The 27,553-nt window shown below is 39.2% G+C and overlaps 1 protein-coding gene across 3 annotated transcripts; it reads right to left on the bottom strand.

Moving 5' to 3' along the window:
- Window positions 1–353: 353 nt before the first annotated feature.
- Window positions 354–21,803, bottom strand: glra2 (glycine receptor, alpha 2). 3 transcript variants are annotated; one of them, XM_077580233.1, is made up of 9 exons: window positions 21,537–21,803; window positions 21,205–21,326; window positions 15,241–15,308; window positions 10,943–11,166; window positions 9,350–9,432; window positions 9,075–9,212; window positions 8,776–8,990; window positions 4,775–4,924; window positions 354–3,607 (listed from the first exon to the last, which is right to left on the bottom strand). In XM_077580233.1, the coding sequence occupies exons 1-9, from the start codon at window positions 21,614–21,616 to the stop codon at window positions 3,326–3,328; spliced, it is 1,362 nt and encodes a 453-aa protein (XP_077436359.1). In that variant the 5' UTR covers window positions 21,617–21,803; the 3' UTR covers window positions 354–3,325. The 3 variants fall into 3 exon arrangements, with proteins under 3 accessions (XP_077436359.1, XP_077436360.1, XP_077436361.1); XM_077580234.1 differs by having other exon boundaries at window positions 10,943–11,136; XM_077580235.1 differs by lacking the exon at window positions 21,537–21,803 and having other exon boundaries at window positions 15,241–15,268; window positions 21,205–21,310.
- Between the last annotated feature and the right edge of the window lie 5,750 nt (window positions 21,804–27,553).

The raw sequence follows: 27,553 nt of genomic DNA, 5'->3' as shown, positions 1-27,553 counted from the left end.
CAAATGGGCTTTCTGCTGTTTATGCAACCATACACAGGGATTTTCCATTCAGTTAGTACTTGAGCCAGCAAAATGGTGAAGGTCCATTATCATGCATTGGAGGAAATCCACTGTCAGATAATATCCACACTACCCCAGGCCACGCAGTCATCCATGGCCAGTGTCATCACCTCGCTGAGATGAGACTTTTTATCTGACCTGCAATCGGGCCAAAGCAGCATTTGTCTGTTATTTTCTTCATGGAGGAGAATAGATCTAATATGACAGAAAACCGATATAAAGTGCAGATTTCTTTTGTCATAAATGTGTACGGTTGAGCTGACCTTCTAGGAAGCAAGAGAAAATGAAGCAAATGTGGTGCAGTTATGTTTATTGATGTTCAGGCTGATAAATAAATAGTTTCAATAGTAGCATTCAAAGAAAGTTCCTTAGGTCCATTAGCAGTTCTATAGAATGCGTGTTAGGCGGTTTCAGCGTCGTCCTTCCGCCCACTGCCGCGGCTGTCTGCAATACTGTACTCTATGTCTCCATCCGATATGTCAAAAGGTACACAACCGTTGCAAGACAGTTATACAGATACGTCATTTATTTTTCAATTGACCCTTCAGTTATAGTTCATTGGACTAACGCTACGGAGAAAAAAAAGAAGATATCTGATGTATCTACTTGGAATATGTTACACTCAAAATGTTCACTGTCTTTGAAACTGTAAAGTAGTTTGTCAGAGTTACGAAAATGTTTTCAGTTTAAGATTCAAAGTAGAAACTTGGTTCCTCCCTGGGATCCAAACTTACAAAAATACACTGTACAGCATTGACCCAACGTTGACATGTACACATGAATCAACAACAAATGGTGTGCCTGCTTAGTGATCAGCGAATGAGTATTTTACACTCACTGACAAGAGCACAATAAAAACTGTCCCAGGAGCCAACACAGGGCTAAAATTTGGGAAACCCTGCTTTTATACATTGTGTCCCAAAAGTCACTCTAGCACAGGGCTCAGCAACGTTTACTGTCAAAAGAGCCAAATAAATAACAAAAAATCTGTCTGGAGCTGCAAAATATTTCAACATTGTGATGAACAAAACAGTGTGTTAGTGTTAGTTTAATGTAATGAGGGCCCAAGAGCAAATTAGAGCTGCACCATAACATGATAATTCAATACATACAGATTTATTTTCTTCTACCTTTTCGTCTTCTGTTTTTGGATTTTTGTTTTGTTGTTGTTCTCATTTTTCGTAATTCATATTCACACATTTTGAGACTTTTCTGCCTTTTTGTTGAATTTCTGACAATTTTATGGACATTGTGTTAATTTTCTGCCTCTGTTCCATTTTTGGTGACATTTTATGGATATTTTTTGATTTTTTTTCCTGCCTTTTGTGTTATCAATTCTCTGACATTTTATGGTAATTTTCAAGATTTCTTCTTTTGTTTTTAGACATTTTATAATTACTTCTTGAACCTTTTTCTTTTCTGCGTTACTAAAAAAAAAATAAAAAATTCTGACTTTTTTAAATTTATTTTTTTACATTTTATGGTAATTTTCTGCCTTCTTTTGCTTTTGAATATTTTCTTTTCTGACTTTTTTTTAATTAAATTCTCGTGACATTTTTGACAATTTATGGACATTTTATGGCAATTTTCTGCTTTTCCACTTTTTGGACATTATGTGGTCACTTTTTGGAATTTGTGTGTGTGCAATTTTTAATCATTTTTAATACATTTAATCTCTGTTTTTTGACAACTTTAAAATGTGTTTAATAATTATTTAATATTGTTATTTAATAATTAATTCATTTATATAATATTTGATCTAAAGACAAACAAACCTGTTAAAACATGAATTTTTATTTTATTTTATAGAGGTCCACAGGAGAGAGACTAAAGAGCCACATGTGAATCCAGAGCCGCAGGTTGCAGACCCCTGCTCTAGCACTTCCTATGTTCTAATAACTTTTGGTTATCAATCGGATAATGTGAGGTCATCAGCATTTGATAGCTTATTGCGTTGCAGTTTTTATAACCGTATCATTCCTTTGCCTGTGTCAAGTTTTTCTATCCTCAACTGAAGTTCACCGGTCTGAGAAGTTTAATGGCCATCACACTGCTCGAACACAATTTATGCTAGCCACGGCAAGTTCCTCAAAACAGGATCTGTTCTTGATAAACTGCGCAGCAGAAGGCTTACTACTACTTCCACCACTAATGAAAACTCTTAGAGCAGGCATTTGCGCAAAGCCAGCGAAAGTCTATCTGGAGGACTGCATAGCACTGAACTGCAGTTGAGGACAGAAAAGCATCTTGCCAGGTGGCAATTTTGCAATGCACTTCAATGTCAATTGGCGAGCCATGGCCAAGGGAAAGCTTACAATAACTACAAAACCTAAAATCACGCATGCTGATGGCCTCAAATAAGACAAAAAAAAAAACTGCGTGTACTTGTATAGTGACTTTTGGTGGCACCCTGTATCGTGAAAAAAAAAAAAAACACATGGTTATCTGTTGACTGTTCAAAACTTACTGCACTTTGAGGTTGGCTGATGAAAAGGAAGGGACAAAAATCCCATTCTCACCAACCATAAAGTTCGCTCTTTTTTTTTTTTTTTTTAAAGCCCTCCAATCTTTTTGGAATTTTTTTTTAAGCATACTTTGTTTTGTTTCTCTCAATGATGATGTCACACTATTATGTAACCACAATTTACATCCTGAGGTGCAGACACAAGACAGATCAGGATAGACCATATAGTTCCACGATGAATAGAACTCATACTGCTTAATAGGGAAGTATATTAGAAAGATTTTTTTTTTTTTACCAGGTATGACCCCTTTCAATCAAGAGATCCTTAAATTATTAGAAATGCACACCCCGGATATCCGAATTCTGCATGTGCTTTTTGCTTCTTCCATATAATCCATCTTTATCGCTTTACAGTATATTGTCTTTAAAGGAAGTGTTGTGATCGTAGTACAATATAAAACAAATCCCTTTGATAAGAAGTTCCTCCCGTGGCAAGCTGGAGAAGTCTCAGAGGCTCAAACTAAGCTATCGCACGATTACAAATAGTATCTTGGCTTCCGTAATTGAACAGACCTCAAGGCAAAGATGGGTTAGAAAAAGATTTGGTCCACCGTAACCGGAATGCTACTTAACCTTGAGTTTTCCCTCCCGTCTTCCTAATTCAGTATTTGCAGCCGTACAACCTGAACATTCCCATAAAATTCACAAACATTGAACATTATCCCTGAAAGAACATCACTTGGCATTGCTCCTCAACGATCTTATCCAAGTCTGATGAGAAACAAGCAGGATAGCCAGTCGTTACTTTTTGTCGATGTCCTCGTGCCTGATGATCTTGTAGGTGATCCAGTAAAAGACGTTGAAGATGAGGAAGGCCAATGGGAAGGCAGCTCGAGAGATGGTGTCTATCCTCTTGGCTCGGTCCACAAACTTCTTCTTCATGTTGTCAATGTCTTTGGGGACGGACGGCGGAGGGTTAGCGGCCGGAGCGGCGTTCTTAACAGCTGAGCCGTCCTTAGTTGGCAGACATTGGTTTATATTGTAGCCAGCGAAATTAAAGCGTCCGTCACGCATGTCTTCGTCCTGAAAAAACACATGTGGACATATTAAGCCACGGATGGCATAAAAGAGGGATGTTAGGACAAGTTTAAACTGAATATTTTCCTTGCCGCATGAATGTTGACCTTGTTTAGGCAACAAACTACAGTACTTGAAACTAAACCTAGCGGCTCACCGTCTTGCCTTAAATGCTCCAAGATGCGAAAGGTCAATCAGTTACACTCAATGGACCAAATGATAAATTGTTTTTACATATCACATTGGTCACTTCAATCAACATTTTTGCAGCTTCTTTGTACGAATATTCTAGTGACTCATCGGAACCAACTTACACACGTGGACAGTTGCAGTTCATTGGTCTCCCAATTCAAAAATAATGTTTAATTTTCAATACATTTTTATTTTGTGTTATTTTTGTAAGTTTTAAGTGATTTTTTTTTCATTATAAAGAACCCCTACTGTAATGACAAATTTGCTCCATATGATTTATTTGGTTGTTACTAACATTTCTATGACATTCATTTTTCAAAAATCATTTCCAGTTTAATACATTTTGTCGAAACATTATATTTACGTACACCGCCATTGTTGTTTACGTGCCAAATCCATTCTGCTAGTGACGTAGAATGGCGGCTGGCTCTCTGCCGAGCAATTCGAAACGGATATAAAGGAAGTGAGGTAAGCCTTGTAGCGTTCCTAAAGAAACAACATGCGATCGGGAGAGTGGGGGAGGGTGACTCTCACGATCGCATGTTGTTTCTTTAAGAACACTACGAGGCTTACCTCGCTTTCTTTATATCCGTTTTGCATTGCTCGGCAGCCAGGCAGCCGCCATTTTACAGTGCAGAATGTGTTTGGCATGTAAACAACAATGCCGGCATAGGCTAGGTACGTACAAATAAAGTTTCTACAAAATGTATTAAACTGGAAATTATTTTTGAAAAATGAATCTCATAGTTATGTACATAATTTCATGAAATTATGAGACTATACTGTTTGCAATTTCCAACAAATTTTGTCACTTTACTTCTTCAGGCTTCATTGGATTAAATCCCCAAATACCAAAAGTAAACATAACCGAAATCCAAATGTTGTCGAGCAATTTCACTGTTGACAATACTTTTCTTATCTCCATACCCGCAATGTGCCTCCACAAACTTCACGTAAACAGCGAGGTTGAGAAAAGTCTACCTTGTGATTCTTCCTTTGTCTTCGCCTCAAGCGGAGGAACTCTTTCTGTTGCCTGGAGACGAAATTAACCCCGGCATATTCGAGTAATGCCGCAAATACAAAGAGCAGACACACCGCCATCCAGATATCAATGGCTTTCACATAGGAGACCTGCAAGCAGCGGGAAACATTTTTTTATTAGATCTTCTCCAGTCAGCCAGCGGATCAATTGCGTTTTGCACTTTGGCATAAAAATAATTCCACCAAGCATGCTTTCCTAACTAAATCGCACCAGATGATAGACTTTACATTTTCCTGTTTATATACACTAACTAGAGCTGTGGCTCAGTGGCACTGTTGTTTGTATGGCAATAAACATGTTGGGGAGATAATAACCGCCTCGGCTACAAACACTCGCTAGATATTGATACCATCTTGTCATCATCGCGCGGAAGATGAAAGCTTTATGTCAGCGTCACCTCGCTCCTTCCGTGACTGGCGATTTAGCATGTGGAACGCAACGGCTCTGCTTTATGAGGCCACTCGAGCGTGCCGAGTTACTGTTTTCACGAGTGGCGGCTCTCTAAGGCCTCATTTTAAATATTTATCAGCGCACGCGTCTTTCATGTTGGAGACTGTGACGTGTTTGATGAGCCGTCCCCGCTTATACAAAGACTAATCACTTCATGTATCCTCAATATGGGCCTTCCTTATGCATTTACTGTGAGCAGCATTGAACGCTTTGCAGGCGTTCTTAGAAGTGAGATATGCATTAGTCATCAGCAGAATAGTCTTTAAAAGCCTGCCTTCAGTCAAGTTGGAGAACTTTGTGATCTCTCAACACACTTAGCTTGAAAAAGTACAAAGTGAAGAGTGCGTCGAGAGGCACTTGATAGAAACTGCGCAGGTAACTGCGAGTGCGTCGGCGATTAAGGTGACTTTCTCATTAGCTGCACTTTTTGTAAAGTTGCACTAACTTCCATTGTGATTTCCATTTGGGGTGGTCGATTGTTCTTGTGCTCAACTCATGCTGGCTCAGACTGAAGAGAACGGCAATGCCAGCCTAAAAGCCTCATTAAGGCAAATCCACATTACCACGGGTGTATTCAGTCATTTGGAGGCCCAACGCAAATCAAGGCCCTCCACAGCCAAACTAGAATATGTTTCTCAAAAACAAAACTGTAACCTGAGTAAATCATCTAATTAGATGGTAACTTGTAATTGGTAAGAACTAGGGGTGTCAAAATTAGTGTGTTAATTTTGAGTTAATTTAAAGTTCCTTTAATGCCACAAATTTTTCGAAAGCACGATTAATGACCGCCCCTTACTTGGAAAGCCTGTACTAGGGGAATTCCAGTCGCAACGCAGCAGACACGTCCACGTCAAAATTAATAATAATGTGTATATTTGTGGTGACTGGGGTCAAGTTGTATTTTACAATTCAAAAAATTAGCAGAATTTCACACGTTACTTTATGTTAAAGATTAGACAGCTCTGAATGTGAAAAGAAAAATACACTCAGCTGTCGCCAACGTCTTACAGATGCAATTATGCCATCTAGTGGCAGAAAAATGACAACACAAATCAATATCACACTTTTTTACAGTTCTGTACATCTTTTTAATTTTAACTCTATTTTATGCATTATGATGAAATTACTGTATCGACAACTAAAACATGCAGCCTTATTTTTGTTAGTTTAACATTTGCCCCCACTTTTATTTTAACAAGAGCAACTTTTTTTTTATTGTACATTTAGATCAGATATAAAATTAGCGATTAATCGTGAGTTAACTATTGAGAAATGTGATTAATTGCAACAATAATAATAATCGCTTGACACCTAAGAAGAACATGAATCAACATTTAGTACAGTGATGAAAAGCATCACTCATGTCACTTGCCATCGCTACTGCATCTACCTCAGCTGACACAGACAGCAGACGGCAAGAGCGTCTGGTTCTTTAAACACATTGTGTATCATTGCCTTCTCTTTTTCGCTTGATTTACTTCACAGCGCTTCAACACGTTTGTTTTCCCAGTTAGAAAATGGAAAAGTCCATTGCATGAGAAGCAAAGGGGAGCACTCAAAACCATCATGATATATTAAGCATTTTCATATGTTTTTAAGCATGTGATGCTGTAAATCTGGCAAAAGTATAAGTGGATTTTTTGTCAAATGCTCATATTTGACCTTTGTATTAAAAAAAAAAATGTACTTGAGAGTGGGGGTTGTGAGGTAATTTGTGTACGTATATTCCCATTAATGCATGTCATGATAATCCACCAAAGTTGAATTGAAAGCAACATGACTTCTTATTAGGGATATAAGAATAACGGCAATATTGAGATATTAAAATATTTTATATTTTCTGCGTCATGTCACAATATTAAAAGCAGCACAGCAGTTAAAAATTTCCATTTTTGTAGTTTAAGCACCCTCTAGTGGTTAGTTCATTAGTGCTGTTTAATTTTCATTAGGCATGTTTTGGCACTTACATTTAAGACTCACTCTAATAATCAAATGAAGGGAAACATAACACAATGAGTTCCTCAACAAGTTGACTTGATTCACAATGTGTACGTGCCTCAATATTAAGTGTGATTGTAGGTCATTTATGTGCATTGAGATTAATGAAGTTAACTAATTTGCTCCCAACAACACATAGACGTTCTATTTTAAATGTTTTAAGTGTCCCAAAGACGTATTTATATGTTTTATGTTTTTTTTTAAAATGCTAGAGCATACAGAAGGCTTTGATGCAGTTGCTGTACTGCAGAGAACGGGTGAAGCAATGGTAGTAATTACAAAAAAAGAGTATAAGAGATCAACCAGGGCCATGTTGCAAGCAAGCTGATTTCCCCACAGTTCTAAACAGATTTGTGAATAATGATGAAAGATAGCTATATTCTAATGCTAATTGCTGCAAATCAGAAACAGATAGAAATATACTTTTTTTTCCTGATGGAAGAAGAGACTCTAATCTTTCTTTTGGTAGGTTCCATGTTTTTATAGCAATAGAACACAATATTCTGTGGGCCTTGCAAAATCTGTCAAAATCCAGTAAAACACCCGGGAGCGAAAGGGGTTGCTTCAGTAAAAATGGCTGGATGTGAATGAGTTAATGTTACATGTACTATTTGAACTATACAGTATGTATAATTATGACCTCAGCTAATTAGCATTGTGTAGACGAGACATTTCAAATAAAATGACTGACCAATCCTATTTCTTTGTCACTGATGTTTTGTACAAAAGCACGACATTGTGCTTTTTTTCTTCTTCTTTTTTTACTCCAATATGAGCTTTTTATACAGTATCATAAGCTTTTTTATTTTTTTTTATTTTTTACATATCACCAATAATGTGATAATTCTCGTATCGTGAGGTTCATTTCGTGATATTAGCCTATTGTGACGTTTGGATATCATTATATCCCTACTTCTTATTGTAGTTGAAAACATTTCATCCTCATTTCAACTTTCATCCAACTTGGTGGGGAAGTGGAGCACGAGCCTTTGGAGAACTCGTTACATCCTGGAGAAGATCCCAATCAGATGTGGATGAAGCTGTTTCCCCCCCATTGGTTAAGACCGACAGCATGTTTGGAAGCTCCATTGAGAGGCATCACAGATACAGTGAAAAAAGGTGTGAAACTTCAAGTATTGTTTTTTTTTTTTTTTTTTTTTTTACTCCTCACACCTGCACACTTTCCCAGAATAAAGACAAGTGTGTTCTCTTTCATTTTCTAAGAAAAGAAGACTTGTCCCGATGCTACCACATTATAGTCTACTTATTTATAGCTAAAAAGTTGGACAATACTGCACAAAAAGTGCAGCAAGTACCAGATAATGGCGAGACATAGTTCAAGTTATTATTGTACACTATACTGTATATATGTTTGAAAGGAGATTCCGTGTTAGAAGACCTCATACACCGCATTTTTTCCTCGAAGAACTACTCTTGGCGGTTCGCCACGTTTAATCCAGCATTTTTTTTTTTCATTACTGCTACCTCTTACCTTTGGAAGAGAAGCCCTGGAGCCGGAGCTTTGCGTGGTCATGGTGAGCACCGTGGTGATACCAAGTGCCACTCGGGCAGGGGCGGCATCCATGTTGATCCAAAAGGACACCCATGAGAGGATGACAATGAGGAGGGAGGGGATGTACATCTGGATCAGGTAGTAGCCCATCTGACGCTCCAGATGGAATTTCACCTCAATGCAGGTGAATTTGCCTGTTGAGAAATGATCAAACTCGGTTCTGATGCCACATCACTGGGTCGAGTCGTTTCGTATAGAGCACGGTAGCATCCACTGACCCGTGTTGTAGTGCTTGGTGCAGTAGCCCAGCTCCTTCTCCTCCCTCATGATGAACTGAGGCAGCGTCAGACCGTCCGACACCTGCACGGCGCCGTTCTCCAGCCACTCGAAGATCAGGTCGTTCATGGTGTAGCCGACTGCAAGGGAGGATTTACAGACGAGCGTCAGTATTTGCTTATTGTCGATCACATTCTTTTGGATGATCGAAAATATCATTCTTGAATCACATCTTGGGAAACTCAAAGTTAATCCGTAAAACCAAGTGGATGCTTACAACTCTCCAGTTGCATTGTACACGTTTGGACATCCATGGGGAAGTTCTTCAGATCCATCGGGCAGGACAGGATCAGAGTCAGCCTGCGATGTCAATGAGACACGTCACAACAAATGAAGAGACACGAGCATTACGTGGAGGTAAAGCGATAGCCGTATTCTCGTCTCCTGTGCGCTCCACTGGGATACATCAGCAAGGATTCACTCCAGCGGCTTCCAATCACACTTTCATTACGGCAACTTATTGTCTCGCCGATGCATTCGGGCGCCCACTGGGCCCCCCGCCATCTTTCCCCGCCGCGAACAGCGATGGAGGCTAACCAACTTTCATCTCTGGCGTCGACCCGCTCCGCCACTAACACCTGAGCACCACTCAGCCCCGAGCAGCCTTCGTAATAGACTTTCAGTTCTGTGTCGAGAAGATTGAATTCGGCTCATGTCGGACGTTATATTGAAATGGAATGAAATATTTTCATACATGTGCTGGGTTTTGCTCGACTATTTGGACTTAATTAAACTTCCCAATTTGACTTCCAACTCTTTCGGAGTCCTCAGATCCATGCGAACCCGGCATGAAGTCCCAATTTTTTCTTTAATCTTTTGATCCCTAACAAACCCCTTCGAGATTACCGTGCGCTCTTTCCATCAGAAGTCTTTTATTAAAAATCTACATGCAGTGAATTATGGAATGTCAAAGGGGGCTATCACAATGGGATCCAATCTAATTTAAACTGTGTCCCTACAACCTTTCATGTTAAAGAAGAGGAAATGAGCTAATATTCACTTTTCATAGTTAGATTCAGAAGACGGCTAACTATATAAAAATAAAACCGTATTTTTAAGTTGTTTTATGGAAAAATATAAACTACTATACTGTACCGCTAATGATTTACTTCCAAGCCTTAACAACAACAATAATAATAATAATACAGGTTTACAATAGTGTGTTCTCTGCAGCCCCACTAGTCTAAATACGGTATTCTGGTTAATATTGCGTTGGTGGAATATGAGTTAAACAGCAAAATCCAGCCGTATTTATCCATCTCAGGGGGCGGCCATTTTGCCACTTGCTGTCGACTGAAGATGACATCACAGTTGCTCAGGCAACGGCCAATCACAGGACACCCGTTTTCTGAAGATGAGCTGTGATTTGGTTGTTACCTGAGACCTGGGCAACTGTGATGTCATTTTCACTTGACAGCAAGTGGTAAAATGGCCGCCTTCTTTTATTGATAAAAAAAATAAAAAAATGGCTGCCCCCTGAAATGGATAAAAAAACGGCTGGATTTTGCAGCGTAACTCATATTCCAAAAATGAGATATTAATCAGAAGGTCATGTTTAGACCAGTGAGGTCACACATAACATATTATTGTCAAGATATGCTTAAGGTTGACAGTTGTGCTGGGCTGGGTGTGTTAAGTGGAACTGGACATGCTAATGCCTGCTAATTTGTTGACAGAATTGCTACAGCTGTTTTAAGAATGCAATAGGTTACGATTTCTGTGTTGAAGGGTTATCACTCCATTTTTGGAGGTCATCTAGCGATCTTCTGTTATTCCACCATCTTTATTATATCGAGTGATCATCTTTCACCTGATACTGTAGAGGACGTTCCCATTTTTGAAGATCCTCAGCAGCTTGTTGTCTGTGGTGACGTCATGGAAGTTGGCGCCCTTCTCATTGGCGAAGAAGAGGTCGGGCTTCCAGATGGAGTCCAGCATGGACGGGTCCAGGTCCAGGGAGGAGTCCGGGTATTTGCTGTACGCCAGTCGGGGGTCGTTCCACTTCTGCCGCAGGAAGATATTCACTCTGTAATCCTGCAGACACGACAAGCGGCTTTGCATATTTTTGTGGTGCAGCTAGTGGGCTTATGGGAGCGGGAGCGCGATGGTGACACAAAGTCAGTCATCTGCATTGTTTTTTTGAATACAATATCTCCTCTTTTTTTGTGTGTTTTGAGAAATTGCCATAAAAAAACATTGCTGGGAAATATCACAGACAACAGTAGCCTCCGCGAAGTGATCATTGGTGAGGAAAATTGGATCCAAATTAACAATACGTTTTGGCAGTCTGACTGATTTGACTTTGGCAAGGATATTAAGCCAAATCATTAATATTCTTGTTATGATAAAGATGAATCAATCGTGCATTTTCACAAGATCGATTTGACGTCAGTCGTTGGATAAAGCAAAACGTGACTACCGATACTTGGCTGATCTGAATCACCTTCAACATCTTGTATCATGCATGCTTAATCAATAGGTATTTAGTTTGGATAAAAATGAGTTATCCATTCAATTTGGATGATCAGTTGGAATTGATTAGTAGCCAAATAAAGTGTTTGAACAAGGAACATCTTGACCTTAACATTAGGGATAGTTCAAATCAATATGATAAGACATTTCAAGCTTGCTATAAATAAAGTAGCATTCGCCTTCAGATCCATGCCAATCTATAGGGTTCTTTCTTTGTTGCAATTTAGAGATGAATTTAAATTCTGGCATTGGACATTGAAGAGGATCTTCTGCCCAGATTTAGTCATAACTGTTTTAATTTACTTATTTCCTCAATAGACCATTTGTCTGTGGTCGAAGTCAATGTGTATTGCAGAATGCTGTAAAAGTCTTATCTCATGTCTGGTGAACGCTGGGGGCTGTTTCCTGGGGGCTTGGGGGTTTTGTGGTACTGCCCTTTAAGATAGTATAAGAATGCTGTGAGTCCGCTGTAACTTCGCACTAGTGAGAGGCTGCCATTTTAAGGAAACTCACTTGTGCCCGGAATATTCTGTAGAAATAAAAGCTTCGAAGTGACTGTTCATCGATCTCCAGCCTGCATTCGGATAACCAACATTCTCACTACCCGAAAGAAAACGAACACGCGGAAGAAAAATATTTTTTTCTTCAACAACCTCTACCCTTGTGATCTAAAAATCAATAAGGTTCTTGCTTTGACATGAAAAATAATAGTTAAAGTAAATGTTTTCAAGATCAACATCAACCTGTGCCCTTACCGAAAAGTAATTTACTCTGACATTTGATATTAGCCTCCACCCTCTATATTATACCGTATATCCTTTAACATCTGTTCTTTTTCTTGCAGCGATATTGACATATTTTGCCTGAAGGTTTAAAGTTCAGTTTAAATTCTGCTCAGTAGAGCAGAGAAAACAACTGGTAGCTTTTGACCAGATTAAATTCAAACTACCTCTGCACTTCCTGGGTCATCGATCCTTCAAAATCAATAGTTTTATTGTTTTGCTACATTGGGAAACACGCCTAAAAGTTCAATTCTGTCCTGTAGAGCACTGCTCGACGTATTTATCTATCTGACATTTAACCTCAGCTACCGAGGCTAAACTGGGATATACAGTATGTGAGCTACTGTTTATGATCACTTGTGGGCTTGTTTTGACGCAGAAGAAAGAAAAAGCCTTGAAGTTAATTACAGTTAAATGAATTTAATCTTGAGGCTACGACCTGGTCGATTTCTAAAAAAAGAGCAAATACTGACTGACTTCTGAATATAGTCAATTTGTGTCTCGTGTCATTCCAAATCAATTTTGCTCTAAATCCTCCGTGAATTGCCACCTGTCGTATCTGTCACTTCGCGGGAGGCTACGACAATTTGTTGCAATCAATTGACATGAAGACAGCAAACAATCTCACATGCTAACGACACCAATCAAAAGAAAAATGGCAACCCAATGATTAAACGACAACATATGATAGACTGTAAATGAATGAGGAGTGAAAATGAATCCACACAACCCAGTTGTCTTTGCCAAATATTTTTAATATGTTGCCTATTATAAAGCGGTGGCGTTCCAATTTGTAACAACTTTTCTCATTAAGTGCAATCATGAAGGAGCCATAATAGAAAGCAAATGATGTGTTTATTAGATACGGCGCGCCGAGAGCAGCAAAGCTCGGAGCATGTGTCACCGCAATGACACGCTCTTATGTTGTTTGACATTTCATCAGCGTGTTGGCGCCTTTGCGAGCGTTCGCGCCCGTGTCGGAATGCATGTAATTGCCAGCCCGTGTGCAAATTAACATCCTCCATTCACGATCTAAGTGGTGATTAGCGGCCATTATCAAGCCTTTGGTGGTGTGTTGCCGTGCGGCCTCGCAGGTTTTTGTTATTTTTATCCTGTTAGCAGCGGGGATATTTTAGCATATCAGCGCTTTTGGAAGCTCCAGCCGCCACCCGCCGTTTTTGGCTGGCCTTATGGAAATATACCAGCTGGGGTTTACTGTATGAATTATTAACTTGGATTAATGAGGGAAAAAAGGGGGGAATTATGGTAGCTCAAAGCAAAATGTGTCATTTATATTCGCTGCATGATCGGCCAACAGACTCTTTTCATGGCAAAAAACAAAGGACAGTGTAATCTTAAAGATCTGACACAATCTGTAACAGATTTTTTTTTTATCCAAAATTATGGAAATAGAAATTTATGTTCTAGCATTAAACTGTCTTCTAGTAATATTGCCATATTCAGCCATCAATTTTGTGTGCGGTTTATCCTCACTGGGGTCCTGGCTCAACTGGAACGTATTCCTGATGACGATGCTAGAGGTGAGGTACATCCTGAAGTGGTTGTCAGCTAGCCAATGATTCCAATTTTATAAAATTTACAATAACAGTAGTGACTTAGCTTTCTTAGCAAAGGCTCCATGTACGTTCTTCTACTTTTCTTCTCTTAAGACCCCTTGTTGCATCTGTGCCATGCTGCCTGGCGAAAATACCAAAACTTAGTCTAGCCTGCCCCTGCGCAGACTTACACCGCGCCACATGCCAGATTTGCACTGGGCGTGAAAATAGAGGCAATTGTGTCCCAAAAAAGCCAAAGAAAAAACTAAACATGCAAGTTCATGTTTTGATGTTTTTGTGTGTTGTAATGGTTTGCTGACATAAATGTTGTAAAAAGTCAAAGAAAAAGAAAAAATGTATTTATTTAATTGATGCTCACTGAACTGTCGTCTGCTGTTATTTCTTGTTTGGACTGGATATCTTTTTGGATAAAGTTGGCAAAAAAGTCAAAGAAAGAAGTAAACCATGCAAGTTAATACTGGGATTAACTGCTTGTATTCCCACACGTCTCTCGTTATCATTTTTATATCATTTGGAGTGAGAGGAAGTACAGTACATGCCTTGAGATACGAGTGACTAGGCTTACAAGTTTTTCGAGATACAAGCCGTCGTTCAGACGATTATTTTCTATTGACTTGCGAAGAAAAGTTTGGGATATAAACACTGTCAGACTAAACATAAAGAGTACCAACAAACAATCACACAACTTTGCCTTAATAAATCGAGTTTAGCTTCATGCTAACAAACAATGTATAATCCTGTAGATACGCTAAGCAATAGAATCTGTGTTGCGGTAGTTACAACCCTTCAAGCAACGGACATTTAAACACAAAGAATTGAGCAAAACACGTTGATAGACAATATAACAATACTTATTGGCATGTTATTATTATAAACTTTATTCCTTAAAATGATTAATATTACTGAAGTTTATGAGTAGTTGTGAAACTCTTCTTCATGTGTGTCTTTGTCTGTATTATACTGCCCCCAAGTGGCCAAGATGCGCACATCAGAAGCAGCAGCACAATGTCCAGTGAATTGAAGCAGAAATATTTTCAAATTTAAATGATGTTTTTATAAAGTGCATTATTAAATAGTAGTGTTTTACACTGGAACAAATTCATGCCATTTCCATTCAATTTTAATGGTGAAAGATGATTAAATATTCAGATGTTTTGAGTTGCGTTAGTATATTTTAGTATTTCAAGGCACCACTGTATTATAATTTGTGAGAGGATGAAACAAATATAAACAAAAAGGTGATGACTTCACTCAGTGTTTCCGAGCCCTCCACTCACCATGGTAGTTTCCGCTATAGAACCGAAGCTGTTGATAAATATGTTGCAGGTAACGTTAACGGGCGGACCTGCAGGTTGAGGGACAGATAACACATTCACTCACACTTGTGCACAGTACAGCAGCCGCAATGCCGGAGAACTCACCATGGTCGTCTCCGTGACCGAGCCGAAGCTGTTGATAAAAATATTGCATGTAACGTTTACGGGGGGGGGGGACCTGTGGAATGGAATGACAATGACACCATCTAATGAAGTCCAATGAGAGCTGGTTCAACTTTTTTTTGTAGCTAGTAACACATGGTTGACTTCCATGAGGTTCCATGTGTTTCTTAATACATTACAAGGGGGGGAATAATATCTGAATTGTGATTGGGTTATTTTAGTCAATATTGTGATTACAGTTTAATATGTGATTGTTTTTTTTTTTTCAAGGTATATACTTCTAATGTATTTGCACAAACACAAGCAATCTGTATTACTTTAAACAAATATCAAGTTTATGATACTGTTTTGATTTTATAGGTTAGCCTTATGCTATAATAAAGGCAAACAAACCATGAATTAATATGAAAGAAAGTTCTTTATTTACTCAAGTAAAACAGTTGGGTTAAAAATAACCCAATTATGGTTACAACGAAATAAAATAAAAATTGTACCGATCCCGCTACTTGAGTCTATTTCACCCACACTTTGGGTTGTTTTGTATCAAGACAACCCAATTTTTGGTTGGTTTATAACTTTTTTTTTTCACCAAGAAATTTGGGTCGAATTGACCCAAGTATAGTGGTTCGGTCCAATTTTTGACCAAAATAGGGTTATTTTTGACCTAGCAGTTTTAAGAGTATGCCACTGACTTGCAGTCTTTGAAGCGTTTATTGCAACAACTTTTTTGATTTGAATTTGATTAATTGCTAAGTATGTAGTAGCCAATTGTGGAGATAAACTTTAGGATCAATCCGTTTTTCACAATTTCAGTTTTCCTGATTTTTCTTCTTCCGGCAGACCTAAAACATAGCTCAGTAATGTGCTTTGGATTCCGGCATGAGTTTGGATAAATTTTACGCAATTGTTGTTTTGACACAAAATAATTCTTTAAGTTTGTTTAGTTTTGTCCCCAAAAAATAATGAGATTTGAAATTTGGGTCAAATTGACCCATGAGTAGCTGGTTGTTCTCATTTTTGGCCAATATTGAGTTAACTTTACCCCATCAGTTAAAAGAGTGAACACCGCAAAAAAAGGCATTTTGCCCATCTTTCCCTTAGAACGCCTCGTTGTCAGCCATGAGTGCATACACTTCACGCAGGGAAAGGCGGGAAAGCGAGGAAGGTTTTTCGGTCTGACTTGACAGGGGCTTTTCATTGGTGTAGCGACTTCAGAGCGCCTTGCTGTCGTGGCGTGCTAAAGCCCTGTGACGGCGGGAAGATCTATTCCTGCGGCTGCAGGCTTTAACATATGGACATACATTTTATGTAGACATATTTTTTGGCCTCAAACATTTAGGCATTCGCAGGTTAAAGGGTGATACTAGACAAAGCAGCATCCATTTTTCAAAACAGCTCTTATATTGGACCTCATTAGATTGGTTCCCGATGTACCTAATGTTGTGGCCAGGGAGTGTACAGTAATGCTTTGATGGACATTTTTTAATGTGCAAAAGTGCTCATAAAAAATGCAAAGACTCTGAATGTCCTAATTTCTTTCACAACTCCAAAATTAAGCGAGCAGTCGTTTGACAAGACTTTGCCCTCAATCTTGTCTGAGCGCCAAAACGCTTCCCTTGCAGTCTTCAATCAGATCACTCTCTAGCATGGCTCCGATGAGTCTCCTCGCCAGGCATTCTAGCGTTTGCCATTTCAAGTCCCAGCAAACCTTCCGCCAGGCGCAAAGTGAAGTTGTCAGCCTTCGCGGCTGCCCTTTTCCCCCACGCTTTCCTCATCAATATTGCATCAGACGCTGTATTAATATTTGCCCCGCTTTGTTGTCAGCTGACTAAGACTTAACGGGCCGAGCAGGAAAATAAAAGCAGCTCACAACAATGTCAGCAAAAGGAAATCTAGGCCATCCTTCAGCAATGCAACACGCTCGTCAAGGTGTGACAAGCACTGAGCGCAAATTGCTTCATACGGAAAAGGTGGGTTTTGGATTCAACAGCAACAGTTTTTTTACCCATTTTTTTTAAATTTTTATCTACAAATAGTTGTATTTTATTTTATTTTTACAAGAATAATTACTTTTTTCAAAAGATGTTAAATGTTATGAAATTAAATCAGAAAATTAGGAGAAAAAATTATTTGATTTTTTATTTTAATTTGATTTTTTTAAGGAAAATATCATATATTGCTAAGATGAAATTGTTAAGTTTCCAAATAATGTTGGAAGTTTGCTAGAATAAAGTTGCAATATAATATGAAAAAAAAGTCGCCATACTATGTCAATAAAAATGTAAATAGTAATATTGTTTATAAAATATAATATAACGTCCTCATACAAGATTTTTATTTTTTAAGGGAAAAAATATTTTTCAGGAAATAATTTTATAAGAATAAAGTTATTTTGAGAAAAAATATGAGCAAAAAGAAAGCAATCAAAATGTCAATCTTATAAGAATAAATTTGTACTTTTTCTAGAAAATAATAAAATGTATGCTATCAAATTCATTGATTATGGAAAAATAATCTCAATTTCTATTATAACATAATATTCTGAGAATAATTGTTTGAATATCAGAAAAAAGATTAAATATTTCAAGAAAAATAACGTCTTAAGATGATTATTATTTTGGTTTACTAAGTGTTTTTTTTCCACTGTAATGTATTACAATGTATTGACAATGCTTTTCATGTTTTTGTTTTTAAATATGATCAAATTTGAACTTTATCCTCATACTCGTCCAACTTTATTCTGGTAAAGATTCACCATGTAATATTATATCTTTATTATAAAATTACTTTATTTTCCCCGTAATATTGCAGCTTGTATTTAAATCAACCATTTTCCTTGTAATATTTTGACTTTATTGACTTTTATGTCTATAAAAATGTCTTAATAATATTTCAACTTTTTTCCTTAACTTTATTCAAATTATTCTATTGTCATCAAGTAGAACCTCACCACCCACCCCACCCATTTTCAGTGTGGTGACGGTACACCTTCATACTGACTAATGATAATTGGAAACAAACAAAAAAACTTGTATATTCAATCTCTTGCAGCTCCATTTGACTCCAATTAAAAACTATAGGAAGCCCCTCCCCCCCAAAACAGCTGGACTCATCCCTGCCCACCAGAGGCGTCTTGTAGCGAGTCGGCCTCTCCTTATGTTTCCAGTGACAGATGCTGTTTGTGTCTCCGCAGCATCCCCAAACCACAAGACGGCAAGCCCGCAGCCTTGCCACGGGGGCACCATCCATCACTTGGACCTGTCAGGTTGACACCCCCCTGCCTGCCGCTCATCAAGACCTCCCTGCGGACTGTGGTATTTACACGCCTCCTCTCATTTGTTTGTATTGTATTTGTGCACATGTGAGGATGAGATGATGGGGGTGGGGGGACTTGCAGCGGTGGGGTGAGAGGTTATAGACACTTCATTAGGGTACATCTGAAAATAATACGAATCATTAATAATTTGATTGACGCTGTCACTCTTTATTGTGGTTGGATTTGTACTCTCTCACTGAGCACTCACTGGGCGTTTACAGATACCAGGTATCTGTACTTATTTCAAGGTATCGGCTGCAGGATCGGTTGAAAGGACTTTTTTATGCCGCTGGATTGTTTCTTTTTATTTATTTATTTATTTAAATGCATTTTATTTATATATGTGTAATATGTTTGTGTTATAGTTCTACATCATTTGACTACCACCACTCTAATGAACATTTTGAAGTTGAAAAAAGGGCCACGCCTACTTGTAGACTTCCCATCATGATGTCTTTCTATGTTGTATTTCCTAACTCTGCCAAACCAAGCAACTATAATGGAAAAACTGACAATGAATATTTTATTTCCGAAACCGACATGTGCCTTTTCACTTTTTCCTGCAGTTACCGTCACCTGCATTGAAGCCAATCACGAGCCCGTACGGATTTACGTCATCACAAAGTTGTAACGTACGTCCTCAAACATGTCTGCCCCCACCCATCATTTCTGGTCACAGATTTATATATGAAAGGACGGTCAATAGGCCCCTTATGGCTGAAGCCAGAGGGCAGCCATCTTACGTTGCCATTTGCCACTTGTTACTGACAACTTCTGTATTTTTATTTTTTAATTTATTTTTTTTTTACTAGAAACACTTATCTGTGCGTGTTTTATGCTAGGATCCCTGTACGGAGTAATTAGAATCTCTCAAAAAGCATCGACCATTCAAATTATATTATCAGAATTTTGTGAATTGCGACTCACAGAGGTTTGTTTATATTTCGTAGCAATTTTTTTTTCCTGATGGGCTTTACTTTCATTTGGTTCTGACAACATGATGCAGACGAATCTTTACGTAGCACCCAGAGATACACCTTATAAGAGAAAATGTAAAATTATTGTTCTTAGCTATAAAATGTACACAGTAAATTCTGTAGAATAAATTTATTAATTTAATTTAACTCTATTTCGATAGGGACCAAATAGACTGTTTTAGAGTAGGCTAAGATTTACACTAGGAAAAGAGTGAGATAAATAATTGGAAAAAAATAAAAAGTCACTCTAGGGTTGAGGAACGAACTCACACGACCTTCAGCTTGGGAGACTGCCACATTATCACCTGAGCTATACCCCTCATACTGTTAACTTGTCTCCAAGAAAACAAATGCATATTTTTTGGTCTCTTGGAGTTATGGAAGAGTCCAGCTGACATGAGTGATATACAAACACACAGCAGGAGCTGCGTGGCTCAGGGAGTAGATCGGCGGTTTCCCAAACTGAAGGTTGTGAGTTCATTCCTCCACCCTTGAGTGACTTGTATTTACTTTCCCAATTCTTTACTCTCTCCCAAGTGTAAGTATTACTCTAAAAATGAGTCTATTTGGCCCCACTCTAAATGTAGTCAATTTTACCCTTGGAAGAGAGTAAAATAATAATAATATTTTTTTTTTATTAAAGTCACTCAAGGGTTGAGGAACAAACCCACAACTTCAGTTTGGGAGACAGCCAATTTCGTGTCAGCTGGAATCTTCGGAAGACCAAGAGATCCTTTTAGATATAAGCAAACAGTGGGATAGCTCCGGTGGTAGTGTGGCAGTCTTCCAAGATAAAGGTCATGAGTTTCAATTTGTTCCTCATGTGAAGACGCCGCCGAGAAATCAATGTCTTCAAGTTAGGCGGGCTTAGTCAGTGGCAACGTAAAATGGCCACCGGTGGCTTCAATTCTCCCAACTTCGAGTAAGCGGCATTGTTAGTGTGAGTCCATTCATATTAATTTACGTTTTTGATTACCTTGCTGCTATATAGCTTTGACTATGATGATAATTGCATGAAACAGTCCAAGAGAGATAATGTCAGAAAACTCATTGGTGAGATTGGTGTTAGTGATCAGTTTTGCACATTATACAAAGAAGCCTCACTGATGTTAGCGCACATGTGGGTCGATAGGATATTGACAAAGAAGATACGACTTTGGGAAAACATGATTTGTCCCAGAACTAGGACTAAAGATTCATTCATTCGCCTCTTAAATAGTTAATTTGTAATATTTTAGAAGACCCTAATCCTAATCTATAGTTTTAACATAGATGGAACCTGAAGTTTAAAAAAAAAAAATACATTAAAAAGTCATATTACTCAATACACATAAAAGTGAAACGTCTGCTTTTGCATGTGTACCTAATGAAGTGGCCAGTGAGTGTCACAAGTCTATGGCTATTAGCAATCAATTAATCAATTAATGATCAATTAGCCTATAAGCGGTGCTTTCTAGTTTCTTATGGGCGTGTGTAAATTAATTCAATGAAGTCAAGATGAAGACAAACCTTTAAAATTGGGTCGTATTCGCGCGTCGTAACCTGACGTTCTGCCCATGAGCGAGTCCAGAAAGTCTGACGGAGACATGTTGGACGAGGACCGGGGGTCGTGTTCCTTGGCGTCCACGAGCCTGGACAACAATAAGTCACAAACACGGCGGGTATCGCGTACTGTCAAGGTGGGTGGGACCGTGCGTTAAAGCGCATTACGCGCAGTGTGATATCCTTGGAAATGCGCGTGACACAACATCGCGTCGTCAATGAAGTGAAATTATTGACAGATAAAAAAAAAAAATGGCTACAAGTGCGTGAAACTTGCGTCAAATTGCACAGCAGCCTACCTGAAGTTGAAGAGTAAAGCTCCCCAAATCATCACCAAGGAGGGACGCATTCCGGGTGCTGTCTTTTTTACTTCTTCCATCTGTCAGTGCTCACCCAAAAAGCGCTCTCCTCCCGCATGGCCAAGATCTCGCGTGGCGCATTCCACGGCATATTTTAATTGCATTCAACTCTTTTTCCAGGAAAAAAAGAAAAAAGATGGATAAAGAGGGTCGCAAGAAGCAGGAGACACGTTGGAGGAGCACTGACAGTGGCGGAACGGGTGGGTGTTTTTCCTCTTCTCCTTTTTACGCGCACGCGCACAAGTGGCTGACGTGCGTCGGGTCCCAATCTAACACGCACGGGCACGTTACTGTATTCTGTCAAATGTGTTATGTAACAAGATGTATCTATTTTGGATTCATGCGTTCTGATGCTTTGACTATTATGCACATTTTGAGACATACTTTGCTGGATTTTGCCAAAACAATCTGTGAGTAAGTGCAAATGTGGAGCACCTGTATCCTCTCCTCTCCTCTCCACAGTCCACACATATATAAACAAAGGGTGCAGCAGTCGGTGAGAGGCTGCACGGAGAGTATTTGGTGCCCCGGTTACCGTGGAAACAGATTCGCAGGCATATGATTGGAGACGCCGCAAAGGTTGGCCTCTCCGAGCGAGACGAGATGAAATGTGAGTGACAGACAGGGAGGAGGAGATCTCGTGTCGTCACCCCGAGATCAACACTTCCCATTGAGATCAATTACTATTCTAATCATCTGTTACCAGAGTGGCCGTCATAAAAGCTTTATTAGCCATGCTTTGAGTATAATATTTTGGCATTATTGGCTGTTGTGCAAGTGTAGGAAGAAGTTAACAGCTAGGAGCGGGCACATATCTGTACACACTAAAGAATGTTGGGTTGGTTTTCTAACCCATTTTATGAGTAGCTGTGGATTTTGAGGAGATTGGCTTACTTTTATCCAAGGTTGGGTTCATTATTTTGACCCAGCAGATTGAGTTCAAGATCAGATTTTGGCAAGCTGAAGAGCTAAAGCTGGTCACTATTTTTGGCAGTTTTTTTGTATGCTGATGTTGAAGTAAAATTAATACTTAGAAAATGGTGTGGGGGGGGGGGGGGGTAATGGGGGGTCAGACTTGGCTCTGTCGACCCCTTGCACTCAAAAAACATTTGCGTCAGAACCCAATTTGGGTTAAAAATGAACAGATGAGCTACTTGCAATATGACCCAACTTTCTGGTACAACCCAACCCAATTTTTGGGGCTGTTATGTACAAAACAACACAATTTTTGTGGTTACTTACACAAAGTACAAAACAACTTAATATTTGGGTTGGGGTTAGAAAGTTGGGTCAAATTGACCCAAGTAGTGGACTGGTCCATTTCTGACCCATATTGATTTTGCTTAACTGTTTTTAGAGTGAGTAGGGGAAAGTTGTCTTCTTCTTGGAAAATGTTCCGTGTTGTTTTTAACCACAGCTGTAGTAAGAGTCATAACCCATTTCTTGGCTAGCTTTAACTCACCAATATGAGTATTTTTTATTATTTTTTTAAATACCTCCTCAGCTCAAAATCTTGACCTAATGTATTGGGTCAAATCTTCAACCCAATGCCGGGTTTGAATAACCCAGCAAGGCTAAATCTCTTTTGGACCCAGCACTGAGTTATCTAGTTCACGCAATTTGGGTTATTTTGACCCCAGCGGTTTTACGAGTGCAATTTAGGATAACCTTTTACACTTCCCACTGAAACACCACTGAAATGCAGATTTCTTTTTTTTACTCATAGACCATATGCTTCTACTCATGCTACAATAACAGTTGGGCCAAATATAACCCAAATTATGTCAAAAAGGGACATACCCAACATTTTGGGTTAAATAACCCAACATAGTAACCCATAAAGTTGGGTCAAATGAATAACCCTCACAACAACCCTCAAAATTTAGCTGGTTTTGTACAAAATTATCAATTTGGGGCTTTCTACCACCAATTCTTTGGTTCAAATTGTTTAACCTAACATTTTGGACCAAATAAATACTACAATGATTTGGATGGGCCCCTCTTTCACCCCATTTGGGTTATTTTTGACCCAACGGTTATTAGCATGTATACTAAAAACTAAAATCAGTGTGTATGAGAGCATTTCTGTGAAGTACGTAATCCCGAATCATGTTAACCAGGAATCTCATTTCTCAAAACAAATGAAAAGAACCACTATTTCACTATAACGGGAGAAATTATTGTTTATAAGTTTGCACACTTAGAAAGAATCGAGCAGTGTCTAATTTTAGGTTGTTTTTAACGACGTCAGAAGCTAGAGTCAGTTTGGCCGGTTTGTTAGTGAGCATCTGGCTGTGAGTTGTGGGCTACAGCAGCTGCCTCTCGTCTTCTGTAGAGGACAAAAAATAGTCACACGCCAAATATTACAAGCTACAGTAGAAACCAATTGTGAGTTTTCGCAATCTATAATAGATGCTGTGACTTGGGCCCGCCGGTGTGGGAGTGGGCTGTGAAGTGACTCACTTGCGCTGTGGAAGGATATAACTAAAAAGTCTTGCAGTCGCTCCCTATGCACTCGCTCTCATGTGTGTAATGCGTGTGTAGTCGGGCGCTTCACACCGTGACACGCTCGGGGCCATATTGGCGTGTTGCTCGGTTACTGACCGGCTTCCTGATCATCATGTCCTTTAGAAGCCCGCGGAAAAGCCTCCTCTTTTAATGCTGAGGTCACCAGTGTCACATTGCATCGCATGGCGGCGGATATGCCGCATGCTTATATGTTTTATTTGTGTGTCGGCTCATATATTTTTGGGTGTCATCAGAAGCCTAAAGCGCGTTTAACTCTTTCAACACCGAATGCCTGCTATGTAATATTCATTCTGCATGTACTGTACTGTGAGAAAGTCATACACGGACATTACTGTATTGATCACCGTTTCTTTTATTTTATTGACAACCAGACGATCGACAAACGAGTTGGCTGATCAACCGATCATAATAACAAACTGAATGACTAACGTGCAGACGACATAAGAATAATCCACAAGACTCGTTCTACCAACTGAGCCACAGCCACCCAGAAATAGAAGACTAACACGCTGTTGTTGCCCTGCTGGTAGCTGGTGACACCAGCAAGACTCCAGCTGGTCACCAGTTGGTCACGGCTCCTAGCAGGACCCCAGCATGACCAGGATGCTGCTGTTGCAACAGTAAGACCAGCATGGAAAAAAAAAAAAAAAAAAAAGCCTCAGCGTAGACCAGCATGTGTTTTCATGCTGGTCTATGCTGATTTTTTTTTTTGTTGTTGTTGTTTTTAAATTTGACTGACCAGGTGATATGTCTAACTAGTGGCCAGATGACAAACATTTGTGTAGCTCAGGGATGGCCAATTAGCTGCCATCAACCACACTATTCTTTTTTCTTTTCTTTTCTTGTTTTTTTTTTTTTTTTTTTAAGTTATGGCCAATTAGCTGCCATCAACCACACTATTCTTTTTTCTTTTCTTTTCTTGTTTTTTTTTTTTTTTTTTTTTAAGTTATGGCCAATTAGCTGCCATCAACCACACTCTAGGTGACCACTTAATTAATAATAAATTTAAAAAAAAGTTGTTTTGAAAAACAAAACAAAACTGTTGGCATATTTTTTTTTAACCTGATAAATTATTCCAAAAATTCACTATAGGATTTTCTATGGAAAAAAATGGGCAGAAATACAAGGAAAAAAATCCTGGGTGGGGGGGGGGGGGGGGGGGGATGGGGCGGGGTGGTGACCTGAAAAAAAAATTACATATATCTGAGAATAAACAAACTGAACAGCAAGTATGCAGGGGTTGACTGTAGTTTTAAGTTGTAATATCATCATTCACCACTAGATGGCAGACATGACTTGCACTTACACTGCCCTATACTAAAATGTGAGTGGGGCAGTAGGCTTAATATTTTTTTCAAGATCTAGGATTATATGCTAGAAAAACAAAGGACCTCAATAATATAAAAAAAAAATGCACCAAATGAGTTGAGTGGTATTTTTTATGCTGGAGGGAGAAAAAAATACAGTATGTGGTTATTCAAAACTTCTGTTGTTGAATTGTTATACATACATTGAGAAATGTACTATGAAAAATGAAATATATTAAGAACACGTATTTTGCACATATGCATGTATTTTGTCCATATTTCAAACAGCCTTTTTGTCATACATCTGGTTAAGAAGTTCCCCTCAGTACCTCTGATAAAAAACTGTGGCCCCCCTCCTGTATTTAAGTTACACATTGCTGGTGTAGATTGACTGACTGACCAGCCAACCAATCAACAGTGACCAAAACAATACATGACCATATAGTAGGAACAAGCCTAAATAATGTTGCTAACAACAAGTATACAGTAGAGTACGCCTTTTTTCTATACAGGTATGTCATAATCTCTGACTTTTTCCAACAAAAAAAAGTAAGTGAAGCAAACTTGGCTGGCATAATGTGTCCTGATTTATGCGACTGATCTGTGGCAAAAAATAACCGCCGTGTCTTTTCTGCTTTCCACATTGTCTCCCAGCTGCAGCAGCTCTATAATGACGCCAGAGCAGAGCTTCTGGTGCCATTTTAATGGCACCGATGGCCATTAGTTTAATAAAGGGGAAACTTTAGGCCAGGTGGGTCACGCAATTAAAGGAGGAAAAGTCAAATCCGCGCATCATTAAGAGGAGAAGTATTGTCTCTTGTCTGGGAAAGGGGAGCCTTAAAGTGTCATTTATCCGCACAGTCGTTAAAATTACTGCCTCTTAACAAGGAGAGCCATTTTAAAGCTGCCCACGCGTACACACAAAATTAATGTTGTTATTCTGTGGGGGATTTAAGGTGTATTGTTTTCTAAGAAGGATGTCACGCTCAATTAATAACTCAAAATGCTGCCTCCAAATAATTTCCATCATTCAGCAAATAAAAAATAAATCACAGCCTTGCTTTGGTGCACACAGAGGGAAGTCGCTGACAAGTTCATGTTGCCTGGCTTGGCGGCTGTCATTGATCTCCTCGTGCCGGAAGAGCTCACCTGGAAGCTAACGTGCATCCGATGCATCTGACGTTCCGGTGCAGTGGATCCGAGACGACGGAATATCCACCGCCCCATCGATTCCTTATGTCTTTATTCTGCTCCCTCCGCACTAATTCCTCACACGAGGGCTGATCTCGGGCCTTGCACCGATTGCAGCGGAATAACTTGGAGCGCTTTCGATTGGCTGCCAACATGCCCGCTACAAGAATGCCAAGGCTTTAATGAGTGGATTCTTGAAGAGAAGGGAGGATTTTTTTTGTGGTAATTCTCTTGTGCCACAACACAATTATCATAATCCCTTCGTCGTCGCAAAAGCGAGCTCTTGGGTTGCTCGTATGTATCGGCGCGTGCTCTCGGCATTGAGCGCTTCAATTTGGACTGGCGCGCGCTCTAAATGCTAACCGGCATGCTTCTCCTTGAGCCTGCTCATCCCCAGCCTGAAGCTCTGTGCTCAAACTCGCCTGTCAGTCACAGCCCTTATGTCTCAGGGGAGGGGGGTGGGACTGATGCCCAGTCTACAACCCTCAACATGCGGCTGGAAATGTTCTGGAGCGATCATCCATCCTCTACTGTGGATGATCTAGCATTTCTTTCGATAATATATGCGAAGCTTACCTCTTCATTCTCCAAGGTAGTAACAGTGGGAAATTTAAAAGATAATTTCTTGAAGTTTATGAAGAATTTTGTTGTTTTGGTGACATCCACCTTTTATCAGGGCGGCATGGCTCATTGGTAGAGTGCTTGACTGCCAAACCAGAGGATGCAGGTTTGATCCTGTTGTGACCACATGGGAAGTTGAATGTAAAGCGCTTTGAGGGCCTTTTTACATGGAAAAGTGCTGTTAATGAATTACCATTCGACATTTTGATTTAGCCAAACAAGATTTGTGTAGCGTTTGATAACTGTGCACAATTTTAAAGAGTGAGAGGGACCCATACAAGTTTACATATTTTTTTAGATATCTTATGA

The sequence above is a fragment of the Vanacampus margaritifer genome, chromosome 11, assembly GCF_051991255.1.
Source record: "Vanacampus margaritifer isolate UIUO_Vmar chromosome 11, RoL_Vmar_1.0, whole genome shotgun sequence".
In the NCBI taxonomy this organism is placed as follows: Eukaryota; Metazoa; Chordata; class Actinopteri; order Syngnathiformes; family Syngnathidae; genus Vanacampus; species Vanacampus margaritifer.
This window is presented reverse-complemented; position numbering and strand designations above follow the sequence as displayed.

Coding starts and splice junctions, on each gene's coding strand:
- glra2 (XM_077580233.1), bottom strand. CDS start 21,616: ATGGAAGAAGTAAAAAAGACAGCACCCGGAATGCGTCCCTCCTTGGTG. Junction 21,327..21,536: donor GCTTTACTCTTCAACTTCAG/GTAGGCTGCTGT, acceptor ATTGTTGTCCAG/GCTCGTGGACGCCAAGGAAC. Junction 15,309..21,204: donor AATACGACCCAATTTTAAAG/GTTTGTCTTCAT, acceptor CTCAACCTGCAG/GTCCGCCCGTTAACGTTACC.